Source organism: Arvicola amphibius, chromosome 9 (genome assembly GCF_903992535.2).
Source record: "Arvicola amphibius chromosome 9, mArvAmp1.2, whole genome shotgun sequence".
Lineage (NCBI taxonomy): Eukaryota > Metazoa > Chordata > Mammalia > Rodentia > Cricetidae > Arvicola > Arvicola amphibius.
Window position 1 is genome coordinate 117,517,795 of NC_052055.2, and position 24,620 is coordinate 117,542,414.

Below are 24,620 nucleotides of genomic sequence, written 5' to 3' on the forward strand. Positions count from 1 at the left end.
AACTTTCTTCTGGCTTTTGCTCCCATGTGTTTAGCAGCCTCTTCCCTTTCTAGTTTCCTCAACTAGAGGCCAAGCTCCCAGACTCTGCTTCCTTTTCCAGCAGAGGCTCCCCTCTCATCCTGATCCAGTTGCTTCCCAGAAATCGGAACATCTTTTATTATCAAGTTTTAAATACTCTATAACTCTCATTCTACTTTAAATATTTATTTTGTGTTTGTATGACCAGGCGAATGCCACCCAAGTGTGTGGAGGTCAGAGGACAGCTTAGAGCAGCAGGGTCTCTCTTTCCACCATGAGGTCCTAGGGATCACACCTGGGTCTTCAGGCTTGGCAGCAGGCTTGGTTTTCCCTCCGAACCATCGCATCAGCCTCTCTATTTCTTGTTTGATCCATGGGTTTAACAGTATGTCATTCAAATTCCAGGTGTTTGGAAAATTTCCAGCAATCTTTCTATCGTTACTAATTTAATTAGATTCATTGTCAGAAGATATAGTCTATGTTTCAGGTCCTCTTAATTTTACTGAGACCCATTTATGGTCCAGAATCTGGAGATGATTTGCATGCAGTCTGAGGGGTGTTCTGTGTCTGTGGGATGGAAATTGCTGGCTATATTACAGAGAAGCTTCTGGAATTACCAACTCGCCCGCTTGCTCTGAAAGTTACTGATGTGTGGGGATTCCCTAGTTGTAATTGTAGATTAGGGTTATCATGATGTAATTGTAGATTAGGGTCATCATGATGTAATCGTAGATTAGGGTCATCATGATGTAATCATAGATTAGGGTCATCATGATGTAATCGTAGATTAGGGTCATCATGATGTAATCGTAGATTAGGGTCATCATGATAGCCCAGTTGGTGAAGGCACCTACTGAAGCCTGATGGCCTGAGTTCAGTTCCCGGAATCCCCCAAAAGTAGAGAGAACTGATTCTACAAAGTCGTCCTCTGGCCTCCATGTGTGCTGTGGTGCACACACGCATGCACACATGTGCAAACACACATAGCACAATAATAAAATGATTTTGTTTGGTTTGGTTGGTTTTTTCAAGACAGGGTTTCTCTTCCTGGCTATCCTGGAACTTGCTCTGTAGAGCAAGCTAGCCTTGAACTCACAGATCTGCCTGCCTCTGCTTCCCGATGCTGGTACTAAAGGTGTGTACCACCACTTCACAGCTAAAAAAAAAATGTTAAGAAATAAATTTTAAAAAATTGTAAATTAGCCAGGTGGTGGTGGTGCACACCTTTAATCCCAGCACTCAGGAAGCAGAGGCAGATGGATCTCTGTGAGTTTGAGGCCAGCCTGGTCTACAAGAGCTAGTTCCAGGACAGGCACCAAAAACTACAGAGAAACCCCATCTCAAAAATCCAAAAAAAAATTGTAAATTAGTCGGCTTTTCGTGTGTGTGTGTGTGTGTGTGTGTGTGAATGTGTGTGTATGGACACAAGTGTATACAGATGTAGACCGGAAGTTGATGTTGAGTGTCTTCCTCAGTCTCCACCTTAGTTTTTGAGACAGTGTCTCTCACTTAATCCAGTACTCACCAGTTTGGCTAGTCCAGCTGACCAGCAAGCCCCAGCAATCCCCCTATCTCCGTCTTCCCAGCACTGAGTTACAGGTACAAGATGCTGTACTGATTCTTTCGACACGGGTGCTGGGGATCTAAACTCAGTTTCTCACGCTTGTACAGCAAGCGTGTTACCAACTGAGCCATCTCCCCAGCCCCACCAGCGTCTGTTTTGCTCATTTCGAACCCTTATGCTCTGACCATGTGTATTCTTGACTAACTGACCCTATTATCACTGTGAATTGCCTGTGTATTCCTGGAAATCCCTCTTGTATGCCGTTAATACAGCCATGCCTGCTTCCTTTCAGTCAAGTTAAGGTAGGACGTCCCCTTCTGTCTTCCTCTTCACATAACAGAGTTTTCTATTTCAAGCCACTTCCTTTAGGGTCCCACAGTGTTGATGCACCTCTCAAAACCAATCAACTCCAAAGGGAAAACTGATAACTTTACAGCAGCGAAAGCGCCGTCTATGTGGCCGAGTGCACTGGTTGTTCTTCTCATTGGGGAACAATATGACAAGTGACTGACAGGAGGATTTATTCTGGTTAACAGTTTGAGGCTGCCCTCCTGGTGGGGAAGGCATGGCAGCAGGCGTCCATTCATAGCCCAGAAGGCAGGATTTGTTCAACTTGCTTACTCCCATCTTAGAGGACTAGGAAGCAAAATGACTGAATAGTAGCATTCAGCTGTCTTTTCCCCTTTTCCTCTTTTATTCAACCTATACCCTGGTCTGGGTCTTCCTGCCTCAGTTAAACTCCTCTAGAAACTCTCACAGGATTGTCTAGAGGTGCTCTCCCATCTTCTAGATGATTCTAAGTCCAGCCAAGTTTACAATGATTAGTCATCACACTGGGTGCATGTCTTTAGTGATCAGAAAGACAGTAGCTACCCTTCGAGAAGGGTACAGCCCTGCTCTGGTGATGTCCTACCCAGTGAGTCCCCTCGTACAGCTGTGAGAAGACAGCAGACACACACTCAAACAGAATACACTCTCCAGAACGAGAGGATGCTCGACAGTGAAAAGATCATTACAGACAGCACAAGTCTGAGTCACTGAACCCTCGCTGGGCTACCTGTCACTTCCCAGAGACTCTCAATCAGATCACATCCCTTTAGGCATCCAGGCTTCATTCCTGGGAACCAGGCTGCCTCCACTGGCTCAGAGCAGCTCAGGATGTGCCCCCCAGGTCTACTGGGACAGGCCCTGGCCACCCCAGAGCTCGCAAGCTTTCTTCTGTTCATGGTGATGCAAGTTGAGTCCTGAACTTCCCCAAGACTACTTTTTAGATAGATTGATCATACCCAGTTTTTTATTGTCCCATCCCACTAAACCCCAACATTGCTCACCCCCTACCCTGGCTGTAGAGTTGATCTCATAGCCAGTACCAATCCCTGAGTCTCTGGCCACCTGTCAGAGAAAGCTTAGCATTCCCAATGGTACATTCCTCTAGAGGCCATGACATGATGCCTTGTCGTCTTCTAGTACCTTCTGTAGCCAGCAGGTCAGCTGGAGCTGGGGGATGCTCTGTTTGAGTGCTTCCGGAAGAGCACTTCCAAAGTCCAGGGATGGCAGTCATCCAGCTCAAAGTCCTCACTGCCTCCCACAGTGCCTAGGACCCAGCACTGGCCAGAAGTCGTGAGGATAGTGTCTTCTCCTGAAGGAGGCTCAGCCTCCATCTACCTTCTGCCTGGGATGGAAGGCTCCCATAATGAGGACAGAAGTCTCTCTGGGGGGTAGTACCTGCCCCAGAGGTAGTACTTCCAGCCAGGATTATGGGTAGTGGCAGCATCTTGCTGGACAGGGCCCCAGAAAGCCCAAGTCAAGGCATGGCACCTGAGGACATAGGCACCAGGAGCCACTGAATGCACTTCTGTCTTCATGCTGTCTTCTTCTTGTAGCAGAAGTGACTTTCAGGATACCACTTCTGTCCCCGTGGTCACCCAACCCAGTACCCTAACCTGCCAGTCAGACCAAGATAAAGCAGTCCAAGTGTTGGAGGGCATTGGTGGACAGCCACTCCTGCCCCTGAAGCTTCCACCAGAACCCACAGTCAGAAGTGAGCTCCAAACAGCGAGGCCACCTTTTGGAGGATGGTCTTGTGGTTTGCGTACACGGGGATGCGCCTATCCACCACCTGCCATTCAGTAGACGTCTGCAGGCCGCAGCTTGATGCCTTTGGATCGTGGGTGTGCAGGTTCTGCAAGGACAAACAGCCTATGTCCACCCGGTAACCTGAATCCTCAGGCTGCGGGGACCAAGGCAGCCTACAAGATTGCCTCCCGCCCATGGCCAGCTCACTGTATGATGTGAGATCGCCTGCTCTGGGTGCCTAAGCTGGTGGCCCTGTTGGGACCCATAGACCAAAGTGAGTTAAGAAGATGTAACCTTACTGAGGCCTTTGTCCTGCCAGGACAACCTGGGTTTCATAGAGTGGGACTTCCCCACCCTGGTTCCAGATCAACAGGAGGGAGGAACGGCTCTCAGTGCCAGGGGACAACTGTCCCATAAAGGGGGCACAGGGAGTGGAGAAGACCATGCCAGCCTCTCTCTGAACACGGTCCCCAAGTCCTCTTATGGTGGTTAATACCGACAGTCAACTTGACAGGATCTGGAATCACCTTGGAAACAAATCCCCAGGCAAGTCTATGAGAGGGTGTATTGGATTAACTAAGAAAGGAAGGTCCCCTCTGAGTGCGGATGGCATCATTCCCTGAGATGGCGTCTTGGGACACATAAGGAGGGAGAAGTTGAGCTGAGAACCAGCATTCTCCTGGCTGCAGGTACAGCGTGGTCAGCCACTTCATGTTCCTGCTGCCATGACTTCTGCAAGTCAAGATAGACCCTTCCTGATGCTGCTTTCTCTCAAGTATTTGGTCACAGCAATGTAACCAATACACAGAAAAATAATATATCTCCTCACCACCTGCAGTACAATCCAGCAGTCTAGGCCCCTACTGTGGCTCTCTGACCTCTCCCTGGTGCCCCTTTGGTCCCTCCAGGATGAGCACCTGCCTCAGCCTCCCCACCCACGGGCAGCTCTGTCAAGACCCCAGGCAGACCACTACTGGGAGGACCCAGAGACGTGTCCAGAACATTCCACCATGTGGAGGCCGGGCTCGTACCTCTTCCAGCCTCTTCAGCTCCACATCATTCTGACCCTGGAAATGGATGCTGACAGCCACCGTCTCGATCCAGGCATTGTCTGTGTTCCTTGGGTCATCCACATACCCTTTGTACACCTGGGAGGCCAATACAGAGGTGAGCTACCTGGTTCAGTGATGGGGCCCCAACTCCCCAGGCCACCGTGGAAGAGCTCAGATCCACAGGGAGGGCCTCCTGGGCCAGGGTCTGAACATGGCTGGCTGGCTGTTCAACCCCTGCCTTGAGGCTGCCTGCTACATGCTTTCTCCCTGGTCAGTCTCAGGCCCCACAGCCTCCTGACCCCACGACTGGGCTCTGGCCCAAGTCAAGCAAAGGACCTGGGGATCAGAGTCCTCATCCTCAAGGATCCTGTTTGAGAACCCAGACAGCGGAGGACATGGCGAGAGTTCAGACCAGCAATCCTCGAGATAAAGGCAGATGGCCACCCCAGAGCACAGATGCCTCTTCAGGGTGACGAGACATGCTGGGACTAGATAGGGATGGTGGCCACAGAGTGTTAGGAGTTAGTCATTGTGAGGAAATTGCTCATTCTAGACTAAGTCTCTGTCAGCCCCATCATGGGGCTAAGGAGAGAGCCCAGGAAACTTAAACAGCCTCTGTGGGAAGGGAGATAGCCTGGGCTTTCTCAAAGAGGGTGAGATGCAGGCATTCCAGCCCTGTTGCTGGGTGTGTCCTTGTTTGTCCATGGAGTTCCTCCAGGTTCACGTTATATGAATTTTACTCTGCTAAGAGAAGAACTTAAATTCTTAAGAGAAAAGGCAGTGGTGTCCAGTGCACCGTGCCGATGACACCATTCAAAATTGTGTGGCTTCTAGGAAACAGTGGGCTTCACCAGCCATCACTCTTGTTTCTAAGATGCAGAACAGCTGGACCACCCCCAGAGGGCTGCTAAGATTGATCACAGTATATGCAGAACAGTATATATGTTGGTCCCAACAAACAGGGAGATGAATTTACAAATCTGGACTTAAACACAGCATCTCAGCTGCTAAGAAAAAGCAGGTCATAGGCTGCTCGTGGCCCACGTTCATCAGGAACGTGCATATCTGTGTGCAGAGAGTCTGGCTGCAGGGGGGCAGGTGGAGGGTCCTATAAAGAAGTAAGCATCCGAGCCCTGCCTAAGGATCCAGGATGGCGTTGATTGACATGCAGGGGCTCAGCACAGGAGCTCAACACACAGGAAGTGGGCCCTACCTCTGTACCTTGCACCAGCAAGGTCTCGAAGGGCACCCAGAACTCTTGCCGGAGGACCTGTTTCAGCTTTCGTGGCAGCATCTCCCCTGGCTCCCGAGACCCCTGAGCAGAGAGGAGGCGAAGGCCAGTGAACAAGACATGCAAGATGGATCCCGAGCAACTCAGGAACCCATCTATTCTGGCCACCTGCCCAGTGTAGGCAGCCAGCCAGCCCCCTGAAAAGCTGAAGGCAGCAGTATCTGTCAGTCTAGAATCAGCTCTCTGGCTGTGTGACACTGCCCAGACCTACCATCCGCGTCATCAATCCACAGCCTGAGCAGGAGCGTGGGGCTAAAGAGGGGCAGGGACAGCCACTGTGACTCCATGAAGGCAATTGAGCCCTCCCACCACTTCCCAGCACCCTGGCACCAGAGACGGACAGGTACCATATCCGAATTGTTTGCCTATCCTCAGTCCCCTCTGCCTGGCCCCTGTTGCTAGGCTCTCAGCGCCCATAAAGCCCAGATGCTGCCCTGGTCCTGTAATTCACCCTCTAGCCTGAAGACTCTGGTTGACACCACTGCTCCAAGTCACTACAGGGACATGTTCTCCTACCAAGGCAACCTCTGAGCCATGGGATAGACAGATGTCTTAAGGGCAGGACAGCAGTTGAGTTGGAGAAAATCACAGACCCAGGGAACAGGGACAGGGAAGGTGCATCGACAGATGGACTGCATCACAGATGCGACAGGACAAGGCTCTCTGACCCCTGCTATAAGCTGGACCTGGAGGTGGGGGGAGCAGGACAAGCTGATCTGGGAAAAACTGGCATGGATGGCCTGGGCCTCTGTACCCCAATTCTGTCATTACCAAAGGGTCTCTCACCTTCAGTCCTACAGCCAGTGACTGTTCCTGTGCCAAAGGCCCGTGCAACACCCCACCATTAGCCCTTAAAATAGCACCCTTCTGCCTTTAGGGCTCAACTCAGAATCTAGAGAGGGAGAGCAATCCATGTCTAAACCAGTACTAAGCTGCCCCAGTACTGAGTTCTGCCACCCCGGGAAGCCTGGCCTGGGATGTGAGCCTGTGGGGAAGCCAGGGAAGGAGCTCTCAAGAGGCACAGTACCATATCAGCTCATCCAGGGCGATGGGAGGCTGGGACTGTCCGTGCCAGTGACTGCGGGTGGCTAGTATGCACACAGTGAGTGGGATGGACAGATAAGGTGCCTGGCTTACCCCAGGCAAGGCCCAGTGCTCGGAGTGAGGCAGCTTCATCACCAGCACCTCCAGCATCTTCCTGACACTCTTCCGGCAGATGGCTCCACCCTGGTTCCTCTTCCACCTACAGGGGGGACCCACTTACAGCTGCAGGGCCACGGGCACCCTTGTGCCGAGCAGCTGGCAGGGACTGGCTGGGCCTGGAGGCAACATCCCCCACAGCCAATACTCCCACCTCCATCCCCCAATTCTTCTCTCCCCTGTGTTGCCCACTCCCATCTTCTTCCCTAAGGCAGAATAGAGACAGAAGCTGCAGGGGAAAGTCTCTCCTCAGCCTTTGACCCAGTTGTCCAAGGCCACAGCTCTCTGTCCCTGAGAGCCTAGTGCCTTGCTGGGCTTCAGTGAAACAGAGGCTAGGACCCCCAGGAGATTCCCCAAGTGCAGCCAGACCGCACCTGCCCAGAAGGTAGGTGGGATCCAGGGTTGGAAACATCGCATGGTTAAAAGGCTTGAGGGTGGCACACATGGGTGTGGGGGCAAGGCTGTGTAAGAGGGTGGGTAGGACTCATCCCCTGGTAGGAAAACTTCCCAGTCTTAACATTCAGTGGGATCGTGGGTAGGTTTTGTCATTTCTAAAACATTTTCTCTTTAGTAGAGGCTCTAGACAGTTTTGATCAGCCCTCTAGTAGGGTTAAGAGGGTGCCTTAAGAAATGTATGCAGTCTTCAGGGGGGAAAGGGTAGCCTGAGCTTTCTCAAAGAGGGTTGGGCACAGGGTATGTGTTTGTGTTTTTCCACAGGCTTCCACTGAGTATCAAGCACCAAGATCCTCAGAACATATGGGGGTGGGGGTATCTTTGGGACCAAGGTATAGCTGTCAGACATAGGACTCACCGAGTAACCACCGGCTGCAGGGTGTGGTTGGGCCCAAACCAGCTGAGGCTCCCACGTCCGCGCAACCCCGTACGGCCCATGGGGTTCCTAGGTTAGAAAGAATTAACTTAGCCACTACACTTGATAGAGAGATTAGGACAGTGTTAGGAGGGAAACTGGTTAGGGACATGGGCAGGTGGGGCTGAGTCACAATGGGTACAACAGAGATGGTGTGCCAGCTCCTGGCCCCTCTGAGATCTCCAGAGGGTAAAGCCAAGACTTCTGGTCAGTGTACAACCACCATGGTCGGCCCTCCTCCGCAGCTAGGGTTACAAACTCAAAAGCCTATGTCCAGTGGCTGTGGCCACAAATGATGGGGACCAGGCTGTGGATACACGGATTCACTGTACCCCTGGAGCACAGAGTGCTAATTGCAGGCAGGGCAGGTCCCTCTCATTGAGCTAGGACCCCTCTCCCCTCCTCTCATTCCACCAGACCCCATTCCAAATCAGGTCTAAGAATTGGTGGGTCTCACGACTTCAACACAAAACAGGGGGAGACACACCCCTGTGCTGCCACAGGACAGGCACAGCCGCCACCACATAGGACCCTCTCAGCCTACCACTCCACATTTGTCACCTGGCAAGAGCCACCCTGTAGATGGGCTCTGCTTCCTTCCACAGCTCCTAGTGCTCCCTGGCACCCTCCCTCCCTTCCCTCCCCTATCTCTAACTGCTCAGCTGAGGTCCTGGTGTTCCCACACCACCCAGTGGGTTGGTACCGGCATGGAGCTATTAGGAGGTAGAGCCCTTTGGAGGTGAGGCCTGGTGGGAGGCTTTAGGTCATTGGGATGTCCTTTAAGGTAACAAAGGAGCCCCAGCTTCCTTTCCCTCTCGTTTGCTTCCCAGCCATAAGGTAGCTAGCACTCTCCACACATCCTGCCATGGTGGGCTTACACTCACACAGGGCAACTAGAGCCACCTTGAGTCTGTACTAAAAACTTCCAGACAAGCCCACGAGCCCACTGTGACAGTTCTTTGTTTCTCAGATGGCTGTCCTAGGTGTTTTGTAATGATGGAAAGCTGCCGGGCCCAGCACCTCCTCCACCTTGGATGGGCCTCCCCCACCCCCACTTCAGCTGTGTGGCTCAGTGAGAAACACTCGCTTCAAACACTACTGTGGAGAAGAAAAGAGGCTAACGCTTTCTTATGATCTGCGCTTGTCCCCACCAAAGCTCACGTCAGATCCACCCTATCGTTAGATGCATGGGGCACTGGGGCAGGTGAGGCCTTCAGAAAGTGATTGCTCTCCCAGACGGCCCTAGCTATGTGACATCCTGCACCGCCTCCATCAGCGAGGAGGCATCCTTGGATGCAAGCCCTTGACACTGGGCCAGAGCCATGAGCCAAAAAATCAACCTTTCTTTTTCATAACCTACTTAGTCTCCGGTATTCTATTAGGGGCAACATAAAACAGACGTAGCCAATGAGTTCACAGACGGAAACTATGTCCAGGGAAATATAATTTAAAAAGCAGTTCGAGTCCTAACTATGTGAGTATGCTATTATATAAAAATTATTGGGGCTGGGAGATGACTCAGTAAGCAGTGTTGGCCATGCAAGCTTGAGGACCTAAGTTCAAATCCTCAAAATTCATGTAAAATAAGGTCAGTGTGGAGCACACCTGTGCTCCCAGGGGCAGCAGAGACAGGATCACTGACCGGTCAGTCCAACCAACTGGTGAGCTCTGGTCTCATTGAGAGACCATGCCTCAAGGAGGAAGTTGACAAGTGACAGGGTGGAGGGGACACCCAACGCCTCTGCTCTCCCTGTGCACAAACACAGGACCACCCTGAGCCCTATCAGCGCATATGTTTCTACACAGCTGTTCTGACAACAGGGATGTACCTGTCACCTCAGCATTGCTCCTTCTCCCTTGCGGTCCGTCACTCATCCCACAACTGACATTCCTTACTAAGCACTCTTCCCCCATCCATCATGGCCCCATCATGAGGACACCCAGGCTAGAGCCCTGGTCTATTTCATGCTGCCTTTCCCCTGCTGCTCCGACCTTTGGCTCCAGGGACAATAGCCCAGTCTCTTCATTCTTCAAAACCTGCCTGCCTCCTCCTTCCCTCAGGCCCCACAGCATCCTCTGCTCCACTGCTCCCCCTGCTGGCCACATCCTACATCTGGAAGCACAATGGTATTTATGGGTCTCTTGCTGTCTTCCCGTAAAGGGCCTGTCACAGATGTTGGGCAGGGTTACCACCCCTAATGTGGGCCTACCAGCCATGCATCTGGCAGCAGAGTGCTTTCCTCACGCTTGGCTGTGATTCCCGCTTTATCAAGCATGAGACAAAAGCCCCAGGTACCAAGAAACCCACACACCTGGGACCCAGCTAAGGTAGATCCAGGAGCCTTCTCAATGATACAAGTTAAGTCTCCTCTTCTCTTGTTGGCTTTTACCAGAAAGAAATGCCAGCTTGCTCAGAGATGAATTCACCCCAAAGGCCAGCTTATTAATGCCAGCTTAGGTTGGGCATACTCACAAGGGCAGCCCGTACTGGACCACATAGGCTCCATGGAAGCTGCGACGGTCCGTTGGTCCATCCACAACGTTGTAGCTGATCTTAGACAGGGGCTCTGCTGTACTGGGGGCAAGGAAGAGGACATGTCCCAATAGGAGCAAGGTTATGGCACAGAGAGGATAGAGAGACAGGGACTCGGCCTCTATGGGTAGCTCAAATTCAGTGGCCACAGGCCTTGCCTTTGAAAGGGACCTCTGGCCACAAGTCATGTCCATTGTCAGGATGAGTTGTGCCCAGGACAGAAAGAGCTGCCCTGGGGTCCCTGGGGCAGACGAGGCAGAGCCTGCCTGGGCCTGCTCCAGGTAAATTCTAGGGTTCCTCTGGAGAAGGGGCCACTCACTCTCCCACAGGGTCTGTGAGGGCCACGTCCTTCTTCTCAGCTGTGTGAAACGGGGGGTCGTAGATCAGAAACTCCGCCTGCAACAAAGCAAGTGGCTTCCTCAGGGTTTTGTTGCTCTCCCGGGCAAGAGAGGCCTGGGTGCTACAAGAGCAGCTACAGCCAAGGCCACTACCCAATTCTGGACCAAATGCCCTCCCCAAGTGTGCATGGGCATCTCGCCACATTGGGGAGCTAAGGAAGAATTCCAGATGAACGCTCCAGTGGGATCAGCCCATTGCAGCGGGCACTGCGATGGATGATGTAAAACCTTCCAGGGGTGGGACCAGGACTACACGGGTCCCTAGAGGAAAAAAATAAAAACTCCATACAGCAGAGAAAGCAAGAAGGGAGCTTTAGGCTAGAATGTTCCAGAAGAACTGAGAAAAAGCCTTGGGGGTTGCAACAGCAAGCAGGTGAACTCCCCAGTGCCATTATCTCTGTGTATGGGTCTCTCTTTTATGCCCAACGCTCAAAGAGTCAAGAACAAGAAGGTGTGGATGGGATGAGAGGCCCGGGACAGCTGGAACATGAGGAGCTACAGAAGCAGCCCTGGGCCATGGCTCTGTAAGGCCAGGGTACCACACCAGGCTCTTCCACACACTGGCTGTATGGCTCATGTGATTTAATCTCTCATGCCTTGCTTAGTTTCCTCATCTAATGTGCAGATGACCAGAGAGGCTATAGTGGGATGAGGCCACTATGAACACGGGAGGATCTCTCCTCCTCCCCCAAAGTCAGCCCCTCCTGCGTTAATTCACATAAGAGTTACGCTCACCTCCCAGGGCACCTTCTCGTTGGGCACAGGGAAGCGCATGATGCGGGCATTGGGGTAGAGGAGGTGCCGGGCATTCACGTGGTAGCCATCTCCTGGCTCCTCTGCTTTCCTCCTGATACTCAGTTCAGCATCTGGTTCATCAAAGGCCCTTTGGGATGCTAGACACAGACACGTGTTTGAATGCCAGCTCTGAGACCCCATGTCCCATCCCAGGGTCCTCAGCTACAGAAGGACAAAATGTTAGGTCAGCACCACCTAGCAGACACCTGCCACTGAAACCACACTTAAATGTCTCAGCAGTGAGCAACAGGGCCTGTCCAATTAATCGGGCAAGTTTGCTCCCTATGGGGCAGCCACACCTAAGGGAGACCATTTGTTTCCATTTCCTTGCTGGCTGCACATCTAAGGAAACAGGCTTTGCTTTCTATGCCTTGACTAACATGATAGTCTCGGTCCCCTAGAACTGCTCCCGGCCTCCAATAGCAAGATGTGTAAAAGGAGGTCAAGGAGGCATGACATGCTGTCCCCAGGAGTCCTGTAACTGCTCAAGCTGGAAGAGACCTGCTCAGCTCATAGGTGAGAACTGGCCCCAAAGGGCATTGAGGTAGCTACAGCCAAAACCCCTATAACCAGCCTTTCCTGCCAACCCATCCTTCAGACTCCAAATCATACAGATCAATAAAAAAAGCTATTGAGGGCTGGAGAGATGGCTCAGAGATTAAGAGCATTGCCTGCTCTTCCAAAGGTCCTGAGTTCAATTCCCAGCAACCACATGGTGGCTCACAACCATCTGTAATGGGGTATGGTGCCCTCTTCTGGCCTGCAGGCATACACACAGACAGAATATTGTATACATAATAAATAAATAAATATTTTTTTAAAAAAGAAAGCTATCGAGAGACCATCTACTCACCCAGGGTCAGCACACCTGCCTCCGAGCCCAAGCCACTGTCCTTCAGGGTTGTCACAATCCATTGCAAAGCTCTGGCCGTCTGAGCTACCTGGATGGCATGCCCCAAAAAAGACTAAGTTGACACCTGTGGCCCACATTGCAAATGACTTATGGCCTGGAGGACTGGCCTCACTCCCCAAGTGACCAAGGCACCCTTTTGGGCCATGCAGCCTCAGAGGAGAACCTGAGGTTGGCCCTCTGGCCTCAGGCAAGTTAAGGCATAGTCTCAAGACATGTCTAAGGAGTGCCCTCGAATAGAGAAGGGTCCTGGGACTGCCAGGAGTGTGTACTGATGTGGGCACCTCACTGTTCAAACCCGGGGGAAGCTCAGTGGCAAAGCTTGGGTATAAATTTCTGGAGAATAAAGGGGTTCCCTCCAATGGAAAATTCTCTCTCTCTCTCTCTCTCTCTCTCTCTCTCTCTCTCTCTGTCTCTGTCTCTGTCTCTATATCTCTTTCCATCTCTCTCCCTTTCTTTCTTCCTCTCCCTCTCTCTCCCTGTGTCTGTCTCTGTATTTATTTCTCTATCTCTCCCCTCTTTCTCTGTGTCTGTCTCTGTATTTATTTCTCTCTTTCTCCCTCTCTCCTTTTCCCTCTCCCTGCCCCTCAGACCTCCATTATCCTTCCCCAAAGTTCTTGGTATCAGTGTTACCGCACCACAAAATGTCCCATCAGACCCCAATTCAACCTACCTGTTCCTCCAGGGAGACCAGCCTCTGCTCCATGGAGCCTGACCTCTTCACACGGTCCATGTCCAGCAGACCCACCATGGTGTCCACTCTGATACAGGACAAATAGACAGGCTTTAGGGACCCTGACAACTCTAGGAAACATGATACCCCAATTGCAGACAGCCCCAGCAAACCCAGTAGCCCAGGCGTGGCATGCCACTGGCTCTCAGGTCAATGCTGTCTCTTAGAATTTGAAAGTATCTACAACATACATCTCTATCATAAAATAAAGCCAGAAGAAGGGCAACCCAGGCTCATGTGGCCAGCTCATCGGGCCATCAGAGTGTCAGCTGGGAGAGGTGACTGCATTCACAGTAGCCCACTTGTATAGATTTGCCAGCTGGTGCCGGGCCATGAGCTTTGAAAGCTGTCTCAAATGACAAAGATTGTGGCGACAGCTGGGCTGGTACAGGTGGGGCACTGGGGCTTTTGGGGAGTGTTTGATTTGCACCAGAAGCCCCCCTCCCGTTCCCTACAGTGGCCAGCTGTGTTTACGGTTAAAACTACCATCAAGTCAAGGCCTGCCTGCTGAGCTCCAAGTGACTCTGCCCAGGGATTCCTTTATTTCCTCTAACCTGCGGTGCCAACTGCTAGCAATATTCTTGTGTAATAAAGTGAGCCACACCGTAATATCTGAATGTGTTTCTGGGGATGTGGCCCAATTTAAACAGCCATCCAAGGAAGGGAAGATAAGGACTGCACTGAGCATGCTGGAGTCTACTTCCCCACACACTGCATTGCTTCAGTCCCCAGATGACACTCTGGCGCCCCTGACGTTTTGGGTTTTTTTTTTTTTTTTTTCAGACAACCTTGAGAACAGGTCATAGTGACACTTATAGCATGTTTGGAACCCCACGATTCAGTCACAGTGACACATGGGAACCATCTAGATTGGCAGGAACTCCCCAAACTCCAGCCATACTCTGTGGGTGAGGAGCTGGGACTACACCACACACCAGGGCACCCCCTGGGCCTCAGATCTTCGCTGTGTGTGGCCAGGTCCTCACCGGGGCTGAGGGGTTACTCCTCATCTCCCCATCATCTGTTTCACAGCACTCCCTGACCGAGCACATAGAGTTTTGTTAAAGGCTTCTAGATAACAGGCCAGAGATTCTGAAATGTTACATCTTAGCATGCTAGATAGTATTTCCCTAGAATGTCTGTCAGAACCATCTTGGAAATTTGCTGTATTAATAATCCTTTTCAACCTCAGGAAATAACTGGAGAAGCCCAGTTCCTCCAGGCTCCAGGCTGGAAACTGGACATCAGATCCATTCTGAGCCTCCTACAAAGAAGGAAATCTGGGGTGAGGGCTGAGTGGGCTCGGCTTGTGTGACTGACTTCTTCAGAGCTAGCCTAGTTCCCTGAAGCAGAAGACTGGAAAATCACCAGGAACAAAAATGAAATTTATGCCCTGGCAATGTTGAAGCATGCCCGGACAGCCCAAATATGGCGGTTCTGTTGAACTTGTCCATATTGGGTTTCATAGTCTAAGTTGATTCTGATGACTGACCAGGTCTCTTCCTAAAGAAAGCTCCAGATCTCATTACAGATGGTTGTGAGCCACCATGTGGTTGCTGGGAATTGCACTCAGGACCTTTGGCAGAGCAGGCAGTGAAATCACCAGGACAAGCCCCCAAGTCCAGACTATACCGCTCTCCAGCAGTGAACACTGGACTAGTCTACTTCCGTCCCTTTTCTGCGTCTTTGTCTCCTCAGCAGCAAAGGTGGAATAACCAACACCTCTTTGTAAGAAAGGCTAGGGTAGGGAATCAGATCACGTGTTCAGTCCAGCAAGCCCTTGACGTTGTGCCGTCATAACCCTCATGTTAACACTACTGATCCTGCTTCAAGACCATCCTGGTAATGGAGCATCCAGACATGGGCCCCATTTCAGGAGCTCCCTAAACACCACACACCCCAATATCTGGGCATTGGGCACAGTCATTATTCAAAATTAAATGGCACCATACAACCATTATTGATGAGCAGGTAATAGCAGGTGTTAAGGGGCTGCATGGACCCTGGCACCTGCCCTTAAATAGACAATGAGAGTGGGATGTCACCAAAGAACACAGCCCAGACGGCCGCAAGGTAGCCAGGCCAACACCCATAGCTCAAGGATCACACAGCATTCAGTGAGTTTCTGTGTGGCTCTGGGATTTTTCTGGGGGTCAGTTACTGTGGGGACCCTGTAAAATTCTGTCCCTGCTCTCAGGTAGCTCACAGAGGGACAGCTGGATACTACCCCAGCCCAGTGTGGGGGTTTGAATGAGAAATGCCCTCCCACCTAAGTTTTGAGCATCTCAACACTTGGTACCCAGTTGACAGCCCTGTTTGGGAAGGTTTGGGTTATTCTTGCTGGAGGAAGTGTGAGACTTGCTCTCTCAGCTTTGGGTTTCCAGTCTAAGATGTGAGCTCTCAGCTTCCTGCTCCTGCTAAATGCCTATCACCAGACTGCCATGCTGTTGCCCTGTAGGAGGGTCTTCTTTCTATGTGTTACTTTCATTGGTTAATAAAGAAACTGCCTTGGCCTTTTGATAGGACAGCTTAGATAGACAGAGTAGACCAAACAGAATGCTGGGAGAAAGAAAGCAGAGTCAAGCAGATGGCCATGGCTCTTCTCTCCAAGACGGATGGTGGTTAGACTCATGCCAGTAAGCCACAGTCAAGTGGTGATACAGATTATTAGAAATGGGTTGAATCAATATGTGAGAGTTAGCCAATAAAGGGCTGGAGATAATGGGCCGGGCAGTGTTTAAATGAATACAGTTTCTGTGTTATTATTTCTGGGGCTAAACTAGCCGTGCAGGAGCAGGGCAGGACGAAAAGCAGGCCTGCTCGCCTCATTCACTATAATTGGCACCTACACTCTGGACCTGTAAGCCAAAATAAACTCTTCTATATGTCACCTCGGTCACGGCATTTCATCACAGCTACCAAAAGATAACCAGTACATTCGCAAGCAATCAGTTGATACAGTTACCAACCAACAAGCTTACCTCCAAATCCACCAATAAACCACAAATGAAACCTGAGACAGGCTCACCACAGAGTGCACTCACAAAACCATCAGCTAACACACCAGTAAACCTGCCAACCAGCCAACCTTCAGAATCATTTAGAGGCACAGACGGGGGTGTGGGAGCAGGAAGGACCCTTCAGTGCAAGGACACTGAGTAGACAGCTGCTCTAAGTAGAAGGAGTCTCAAGGACTAGCTTGATGTCCTTGTACCCAAACTCAAGCAAATGGGATATCTTTGTCTAGCTCACCCATCATACTAGGTAGTTCACTAGTTCAATGAGGTTTGCTGATGTTGCCATCATCGTCACCATGACTACCAGCACTATCGGGAGCAGCACCGTCACTCCCAACACCATTCTCTCCAGCACTCTCATTACCAGCATCGTCACTAGCGTCACCAGCATCTCAGCCATTATCATCACCATCACCAACATCATCGCTATCATCAGCATCACCTCCAGCCCTAACATCATTGACACTGTTGCCATCACCATTATCCCCACGACCATCAATACCGTTATTATCCCCACAACCCATCAATACCGTTATTATCACCATCACCATCATCTGCCAAAATCATCACAACCGGGTGCCCTGTCTGCCTGACATCTGGTTTTCTCTCCCACAAATTGAGCATGAGTCCTCCCCCATGGGACTGCACTTAGTGTGGCTTTGGAGCAGCGGGACATGACTTTAATGCATCCCCCAGGGCTCCCCACCTCCGTACTTCTCACTGATGTCATGGATCTTCTGTTCTGGCCGCTGTTTGTGCTGGTACTGCTGGTTCTGCAGATAATTCTCCTTCAGGTAGAGCTCCCAGGACAGGAGAGCCGCCTCCTCGTTCTTCTCCAGCTTGTTCTCTGTAGGCAGGATAGGGTAAGCAAGGACCTGAGGACCCACTCAGGGCTCCCTGGAGAGGGTCCATCACCCCATATCCAGATCCAGGGAGCTACTAGCCCATGCCAGGTGTGGGAAAAACCCAGAAGCATGAGACATCAGTATATCTACTGATGGTCCAGGACTCTGGAAGGAACCCCACACTTGCACCCAGGATGATGGGACTGCACGGTGTCAGGGGGACAGGGGGACTCACTGAGCTGCTTGTGCCTCTTGGCAGGGATCTTCAGGACAATCCTCTTGATGAGGAGCTGCAGGTGGCTGAGGAGAATGAAGGGGGGAGGGGCCGGGGGCCGGCCATGGTACTCCTCAATCAGGTCATGGCGCTGGAACTTCCAGATCTGGTCTGTGTGTTCCTGCACTTCCTGGAATGTGTAGCTGGTGGGAATGTGTACAGGGGTATTGTGAGCCACCATACGGTTGCTGGGCACTGAACTCAGGACCTCTGGAAGAGCAGTCAGTGCTCTTAACCTCTGAGCCATCTCTCCGGGCCCCAGGAGGCAGGGGTATATGGATCAGAATGTTTGTGGGACACAACATTCCAGGGCCAAGTACAGGAGAAGCAGGTGAGCAGGAAGTAAGCCAAATGCCAAGTGGCAGCCAGCTTCTGGGAAAGGGCAAGGACAGGAAATCACAGGGATTTTAGATTTGTACTTATGAATAAACAAAGGCGGTGTCTGTGAGGGACAGCACAGAAGAGCTTATCTGCATGTCTAGATTTAAAGCAGTAGAGGACACTGTCTCAGGTATCCAGGTACCCAAGAACGACAGAGAAGCTCAGGAGCAGGGGAAAGGACCCGTGCCACTTTATCAGATAGCTTTTGCGGCCTGAGAGACAGAGTCCACCCTACCCCCTCCCCATACCCCCTGCCCTGACCTCAGATCTAGCTAGTACATGTAGCTGTCAGTGTTTAGAATACTCTAAAACAGAAGGGGAGTCCCCTGAAGTCAGCTGGTGAGAAAAGACTACATGGTTCACACCACACTGGAGAGATGCCAAAGGTCACGGCCACCAGGAACCTGTCTGTAGAGACAGGAGGGCCCAGGGCTCAAGGGTTTCACGGTGGGCAAGCTGGGCCTTCCATGGCTGACTTGCTCCCAGTCAGAATAAGAGTGGGTTTTATGACCCCAAAGTCAGAGGACAGGCGCTACTGGGCCCCTGGGAGCAGTGACACAGACAGGATGCCACACTGGCTCCACACACACTCGCCTGCCTGTGCACACACCAGCCCAGGACAGCCTTTCCCTGCACAGACGCCTACACTCACTTGAACATGGCGATGAGCAGGTTGAGCAGCAGGATGTTGGCAAAGAGCAGATAGAGGCAGAGCAGGGTGACCGTCAGCCACTCAGGGAAAGCGGGTGTCTGCCCTGTCCAGTCACTCTCGGGACACTTGGGCTTGTAGGGGTCTGTGCCGTTGGGGCTGCACTGGTCCATGCTGAAGTTCACACCTGTGGGGAGTGGGCAGGGCAACCAGAAAACAGGAAGTCGGTCTCCAGGAACTGGCTGCCAGGGACCCTGGCCGTTGGGGCACTGAGAGTCTCCAGAGGCTCAGACATCCCAAGAGTTAGGGATGGGTATCCAGCTAGGGTCCAAAGCCTGACTAGAGGTCTGTCTGTATTTGGGTATCCTCAAGCAGGAAGTGGGCTGCTTGTGAGAGTCTGGAGCCAGAGCTGTTGCCCAGATTGGCAGCCTGCACTCCAGGATCCAGCCAGCCCTCCCCCAGGGCACTTCTCATGGCTGCAGACATCAGTGGATGGGTCTTGATTCTGAGAAATTCAATTCAGCAGAAAAGGACCTTAAAATATATAAGTGGGGCTAGAGAGGCGGCTCAGCAGGTAAGAGCACAGAACTGCTCTTCCAAGGACCCAAGTTCAGTCCCCAGAACACACTTTGGGTGACTCTCAACTATTATAACTCCAGTTCCAGGGGATCAGACCTCTTCTGGCCTCTGTGGGCACCACTATCATGTGAACATACCCTCAGAGACATATACATACACATCGTTAAAAATAAAATAAATCAAGAAACTAATAGGACTAAAAGAAAAAATAACACTAACACAAAAAGGAGGACATACCCCAGAATGAGCTTAACAGCCCCAGACCTGGCCCCTAGAAACTGAAGAATGGCTAAGGTAAGCAGAGGTTCAAACAATCAGAGGGACAACCTGCTTCTAGCCCAAAACCCCAAAATTCGTGTAGACCCAAGGAGTCCAAAGCAATTTGGAAAAGAAGAGCAAGGCCGGAGGGCCCACCTTACCCGATATCAAATTTACTACAAGTTACAGTAGCCGTGGCAGCGGGGGCTGGGCAAGGCCAGATGCACATCACAGCAGAAAAAGGTGGGAGACCTCAGATGAATGCTTTAATTAAGGATCAGGTGACTGTCACAGGAACCAGGACAGCTCAGGGAAAAACAATTGTCAATTGATGCTGCTGGGACAATAGACAGCCACCTGAGAAAGAATGGCCCTTGCCGAGCACAGTGGGTCTGAAGAGATGGCTCCGAGGTTAAGAGCATCGATTGCTCTTCCAGAGGATATGCATTCAATTACCAGCACCCATATGGTGGCTCACAACCGTCTCTAACTCCAGTTCCAGGGAATCTGATGCCTTCTTCTGGCCTTTCTAGACACCAAGCAGACATGTAGTACACAAACAGGCATGCAAACAAAATACCAACATATATAAAATAATAGTAATTTAAAAACAAGAATGGCCTTTATCTCACACACAAATGTGTATAGATGAAGTAGATTTGTGGCTCTCTAGGGAAAGAAGACGGTAGCACTGATGGGGTGAGGCTGAAAGCTAATTTCTGCAAATGAGTCAGAGGCCAAAAGAAAGATCGAAAGCCATAAACCCTCATTTAAAAAAAAAAAAAGCACACACATAAATAAACCTTCCGAGCCGTGGGTTCAGCAATGTTTCCTCCACTGTGACACAGAGGCATAAACGGGTTTAAAAATCAAGCTGCACCTCATTAAAATTCTATGCTTCAAAGAAAATGTCTTTCCATAAATAAAATAAAAAGACAACCTCTGTGATAAGAGAAAATATTGCAAACTGGCCCTGTGACGAAGGTCTTAAAAGCTCAACAATAAAAATTATAATGGAAGGGGGAAATGAGCAAAAGATAGAAATGGACATTTTTCCCAAGAAGATGTACAAACAGTCCAGTAAGTACATAAAAATATGTTCAGCAGAAGCCACAACAGAAGTGCCCATGAGAGCCACAAGGACACACCACTGACCCCCACTGGACGAGTGTGAGGTGAGCATGGAGAAACTGGAACGCATAGCCTCTGTGGAAGCAGCTTGGCTTGTCTCAGAGTTAAACACACCCGCACCAAAGCACAGACATAAATTCACGGCAACAGCAGTCTGAGTTGCCGAAACCCAGGAAGAATGCAAGAGGTCACAGCTTCAGAATCACTAAAATGTGCCTCGTCCATGCAGAGAAATACAATTTAACAATAATATAGAATAAAGCACTGATAACTGTCGCAGCGCCCCCCCCTCCACACACACACAGTGATGCCTGGAAATGTGACACTAGGTGACAAAGCCAGACCCGGTTGACCGCACACCACATTAGGTCTAACGTGTGTGACAAGTCCGGGAGGGCAAACGTGTATGGACGGCAGCAGATGAGTAGCTTTGTAGGACAGAGAGAGGAGGGCAGTGGCCGTTGAAGGGATGAGGGCTGAAGCTAGCTTCCGTGATATGCCATGCATGTGTAGACCTTCTGTGGGTGGCTTATGACACAGAAAATCTACCTGAAAGAAGCTGGCTTTAAAACACACATGGGACTGGAGAATAGCACCATCAGTAAAAGACTTGCTTTGCAGTATGACTTGAGTTCAAACCATGTTAAAAGCCAGATGTTATGGCCCGTGCTTCCAATACCAGTGCCAAGGAGGAAACAGGTGACCCCTGGGACCCTGCCTAGCTAGCTTCGACTACTAGGCAAGTTTCAGACCAATTGGAGATCCTGTCTCATAAAAGGGAGGGACTGGAAAGACGGCACAGCACTTAAGAGCACTGGCTATTCTTCCTAAGGACCTGGGTCCAGTTCCCAACGCCCACATGGAGGCTCACAGCTGTTTGTAATTCAAGTCCTAAGGGGTCTGATACCCTCTTTGACCTCCTTGGGCAGTGCACACATATGGTGCACAGACATACATGAATGCAAATTCATACACATAAAATAAAAATAAAGGAAAAACTAAGAACAAAAACAGGGTGGGTGGCTCCTAAGAAATGACACCGGAGGTTGTCCTCTGGCCACCACACTTGCATACACACCCATACACATGTGCGCACACTCACAGATACACACATGAACTCACACACATACACACATTCATATAAGTTGTGTGAGCACACACAAGCTCACACACAGGCACAGATACACACCCACTCACACTGAGAAGCTGTCTTTCTATCAGAGAGTAAGCAGTCGTTTCTGAGTACAGTGGGGTGAGAGAGGGGAATGGGGTGACTTTTAATGCTGTGGACTGTCAACTGTGCCCCATAAATCTCTGCATAGCTTAAGTTCCTGCTGTCACGCTCCTCATTGACTGGGAAATCCTGGTGCCCTCCACTCTCTGCCGAGGGCTTCAGCATCCAGTGGATAAAAAGAAAAGCCACACAGCCTGGCTGAAAATGAACCCTATCTCTTGTAACCTTGGACTCTCAGAGGGCTCTAGGTAGCTCCCCCACTCCATCTTTCTGTATCCCCCTTGGCCCTTAGATGCCCACTCTGGCTCCTACCATCAATGTAGGTTGGGATCTGCCCAAAGATGGTGAGGTAAGAGTGGTAGACGACCCCACGGAAGATCCAATCCACCCGGCTCTCGTTGTGGATGAGGATGGCCTGCTTGGCCACTCCGAAGGACACCACCCACACCGCCAGGAGAAAGAGGAAGAAGAAGACATCCTTCATCTGTAGAGAGTGAAGCAATAGCTGTACTTTCCATCCTGGATCTCCTCTCTCCGCTGTCAACCCGACATAAATGCAGGACCTCCCTGCAATCTCACAGAGCATTCACTGACATCTTCAGGGAACACCCCAAGATGTGGAATGGGGCCGGACAATTATGACTCAAAGAAGAAAGGGCTTGCATCTGAGCAGGATTGGGGCCCACCTAGGGCAGTGAAATGAGAAAGAGGCAAGGCAGCCTGAAGTAGATAACATCCAGACAATAGGATGAGGGACATTCAGAGATTCTGAGGATGAGGCAGAGGCAAGGCATGGGACAAACGGTGAGCTCTAGTACCGTCCTGCCTCTTTCATGATGGGCACAGCCCTCAGCTTCCCTCACAGCAGCCGTGGGCTCCAGCTCCTCCCAGGCAAGCCCCTTGTGTCCTCACCATGCGTTTCACGATGATGATCTTGGGCCCCAGCGTCTTGCTGATGGTGAAGATGTGCATGAGGCGGAGGCAGAACATGATGAAGTCCAAAGACAGGATGATGCGCCCGGGGTACAGTGTCACTGGGATGAGCCTGGCAGTGGGCAAGGTACCACCTCAGGCTCTGTTGGCCAGAAGGCAGAGGTTTCTAAAGCCTCTCCCTGACCTGGGGTGGTCCTTGGAAGTACAGGGCTCTGGAGGAGCCAGGCCAAATATATCAAAGGCGATGGAGATATCAAGAGTAAAATACCTGTGAAGAACTGAGTTGGCTTCAGTAGAAACCAGAAACTCAGGTGCAAGGACATCGCAGAAACAATTCCAGGAGCCTTGGCCATATCTATCCCACCTCAAGAAGAAAGAGGGCCACCACCTCTCAGATACACAAGCTGTCGCAAGTGAGATGTAGCCCGGCAGGGAGGGGCACAGAGGACACTGTATGTCCGGGAAGCTGAGACAAACAATAATGACTGGAGGCCCTCACACGTGACAGCAACCCAAGATGGACAAGAACAGTCACGCACCCCAACAGCGTTTCTCCATCAGCGTCAAGGGCAGGCATGGTCTCAGCCGTCACTGTGCCCACAGACAGGCAAGAGTCAGGGTTCAGAGATTACCTTGTCAGGGGCAAAGCCAGTTCCCCACCTTGTTTTAAGCTGACTGGGTCCAGGTGCCCCTCAGGAAGAAGACAGGGGTATCCTGGCCACTCACCGGCAGGTCAGTCCTACTATGAAGAGCAGGATGGCACCAACGTCCAGCTTGTTCCAGAAGTCGCTGAAGTACAGGGACGCCATCTTCTTCAGCCCACACCCATCGGGATCATAGAAGAGCTACTGAGGAGACCACAGTTAGGGAGGCCAACATCTCCATCCCCATCACACTGACAGCTCTTTGTGGGCAGAGCTTGGCTGTGGTGGGGGCCAGCAGGACACGGGGGGGATCCTCTGCACTCAACAAGTCCAAAAACAGCAAGAGCAGAGGTAAGTGCCGGCCACACTTCCCTGCTAGACTCTCATGAACCAGGGGTTCTATTAAACCTGTGTGTGTGTGTGTGTGTGGGTGGGTGGGTGGGTGGGTGTGTGTGTGGGTGGGTGGGTGGGTGTGTGTGTGGGTGGGTGGGTGGGTGTGTGTGTGGGTGGGTGGGTGCGCGTGTGTGTGTGTGTATGCATGTACACATGTATGAGTGCAAGTGTGTACATATATGTGTGCTGGAGAAGCTCCCTTCTCCCTGCCAGCTCCTCCCACAAGGATCTTTGCTCTGTCCAGAATGACACCCGCTTCCTGAGACAGCCCAGGAAGGAGGGGCCTGGAGGAGACCCCAGCATCCTCATGTGGTCTGCCCTGCCTGCCAGGAATCCTCACCCTTTTCTTGTAACAGGCCCCAAATGCCATGGTCAAGCATGTCCGTTCCCTGGACCTGAGGGACAGATTCTAGGAGACACATGTGCTCTCTATGCTGGGCTGCCAGCTGAGGTGAGTTCAGGGGACACAGAAGCTCTGACTCTCATGGAGGGTCTCTGGCTACAGAGGCTAGCCCAAAGGACCAGAACCCTGAATGTCATTACACACCCTTGCAGGGAGAATCATGTTCTGCCCCTGCCTCAGGGAATGAACCTCTGGATGCTCTGGACCAACAGTCCCTGGATGGATGGCACCTCTATCGGACAGGCTTTACTCTAAGCCCTTTTCTGGAATGAGCCATAGTCATATTCATGGTTCTCCATCAGTCTGCGTCCTTTGCAAATGATCACACAGGGCCCCACACTTGGCAATGTAGGGAGACACATCTACTTAAGGCAGTCACGGAATGTGATTAGGCAGCTGGGGGACCTTGGGCCACACAGAACCAGCTCAACTTCTGGGGCA

General features: G+C 51.3%; 1 protein-coding gene, 1 long non-coding RNA gene and 2 other non-coding genes across 11 annotated transcripts in view; 1 reads left to right on the top strand and 3 right to left on the bottom strand.

The window, feature by feature from the left end:
• Window positions 1-2,131: 2,131 nt before the first annotated feature.
• Trpm2 (transient receptor potential cation channel subfamily M member 2) overlaps window positions 2,132-24,620 on the bottom strand; it is a 45,353-nt gene continuing 22,864 nt past the window's right edge. For 3 of the 8 annotated variants that reach the window (XM_038342340.1, XM_038342341.1, XM_038342343.1), the window contains 16 exons: window positions 23,466-23,584; window positions 22,719-22,851; window positions 22,119-22,290; window positions 18,608-18,791; window positions 17,536-17,717; window positions 17,170-17,302; window positions 13,379-13,466; window positions 12,649-12,736; window positions 11,736-11,893; window positions 10,922-10,998; window positions 10,543-10,644; window positions 8,013-8,099; window positions 7,139-7,244; window positions 5,924-6,025; window positions 4,690-4,806; window positions 2,132-3,764 (listed from right to left, as the gene is read on the bottom strand). In XM_038342340.1, coding sequence (XP_038198268.1) covers window positions 3,618-3,764; window positions 4,690-4,806; window positions 5,924-6,025; window positions 7,139-7,244; window positions 8,013-8,099; window positions 10,543-10,644; window positions 10,922-10,998; window positions 11,736-11,893; window positions 12,649-12,736; window positions 13,379-13,466; window positions 17,170-17,302; window positions 17,536-17,717; window positions 18,608-18,791; window positions 22,119-22,290; window positions 22,719-22,851; window positions 23,466-23,584 — 1,995 coding nt within the window. In that variant the 3' untranslated portion in view covers window positions 2,132-3,617. Of the gene's footprint in view, window positions 3,765-4,689; window positions 4,807-5,923; window positions 6,026-7,138; window positions 7,245-8,012; window positions 8,100-10,503; window positions 10,645-10,921; window positions 10,999-11,735; window positions 11,894-12,648; window positions 12,737-13,378; window positions 13,467-17,161; window positions 17,303-17,535; window positions 17,718-18,607; window positions 18,792-22,118; window positions 22,291-22,718; window positions 22,852-23,465; window positions 23,588-24,620 lie in introns of those variants that run through there. The other 5 variants (XM_038342344.1, XM_038342346.1, XR_005286844.1 and 2 more) reach the window with 5 other exon arrangements.
• Window positions 4,397-9,526, top strand: LOC119822798. Its single transcript, XR_005286845.1, has 2 exons — window positions 4,397-4,825; window positions 9,040-9,526. It is a non-coding gene; the product is annotated as an uncharacterized LOC119822798 (long non-coding RNA).
• On the bottom strand, window positions 5,982-6,082 carry LOC119824105. Its single transcript, XR_005287039.1, has one exon. It is a non-coding gene; the product is annotated as a Z6 small nucleolar RNA (small nucleolar RNA).
• On the bottom strand, window positions 7,127-7,185 carry LOC119824104. Its single transcript, XR_005287038.1, has one exon. It is a non-coding gene; the product is annotated as a Z6 small nucleolar RNA (small nucleolar RNA).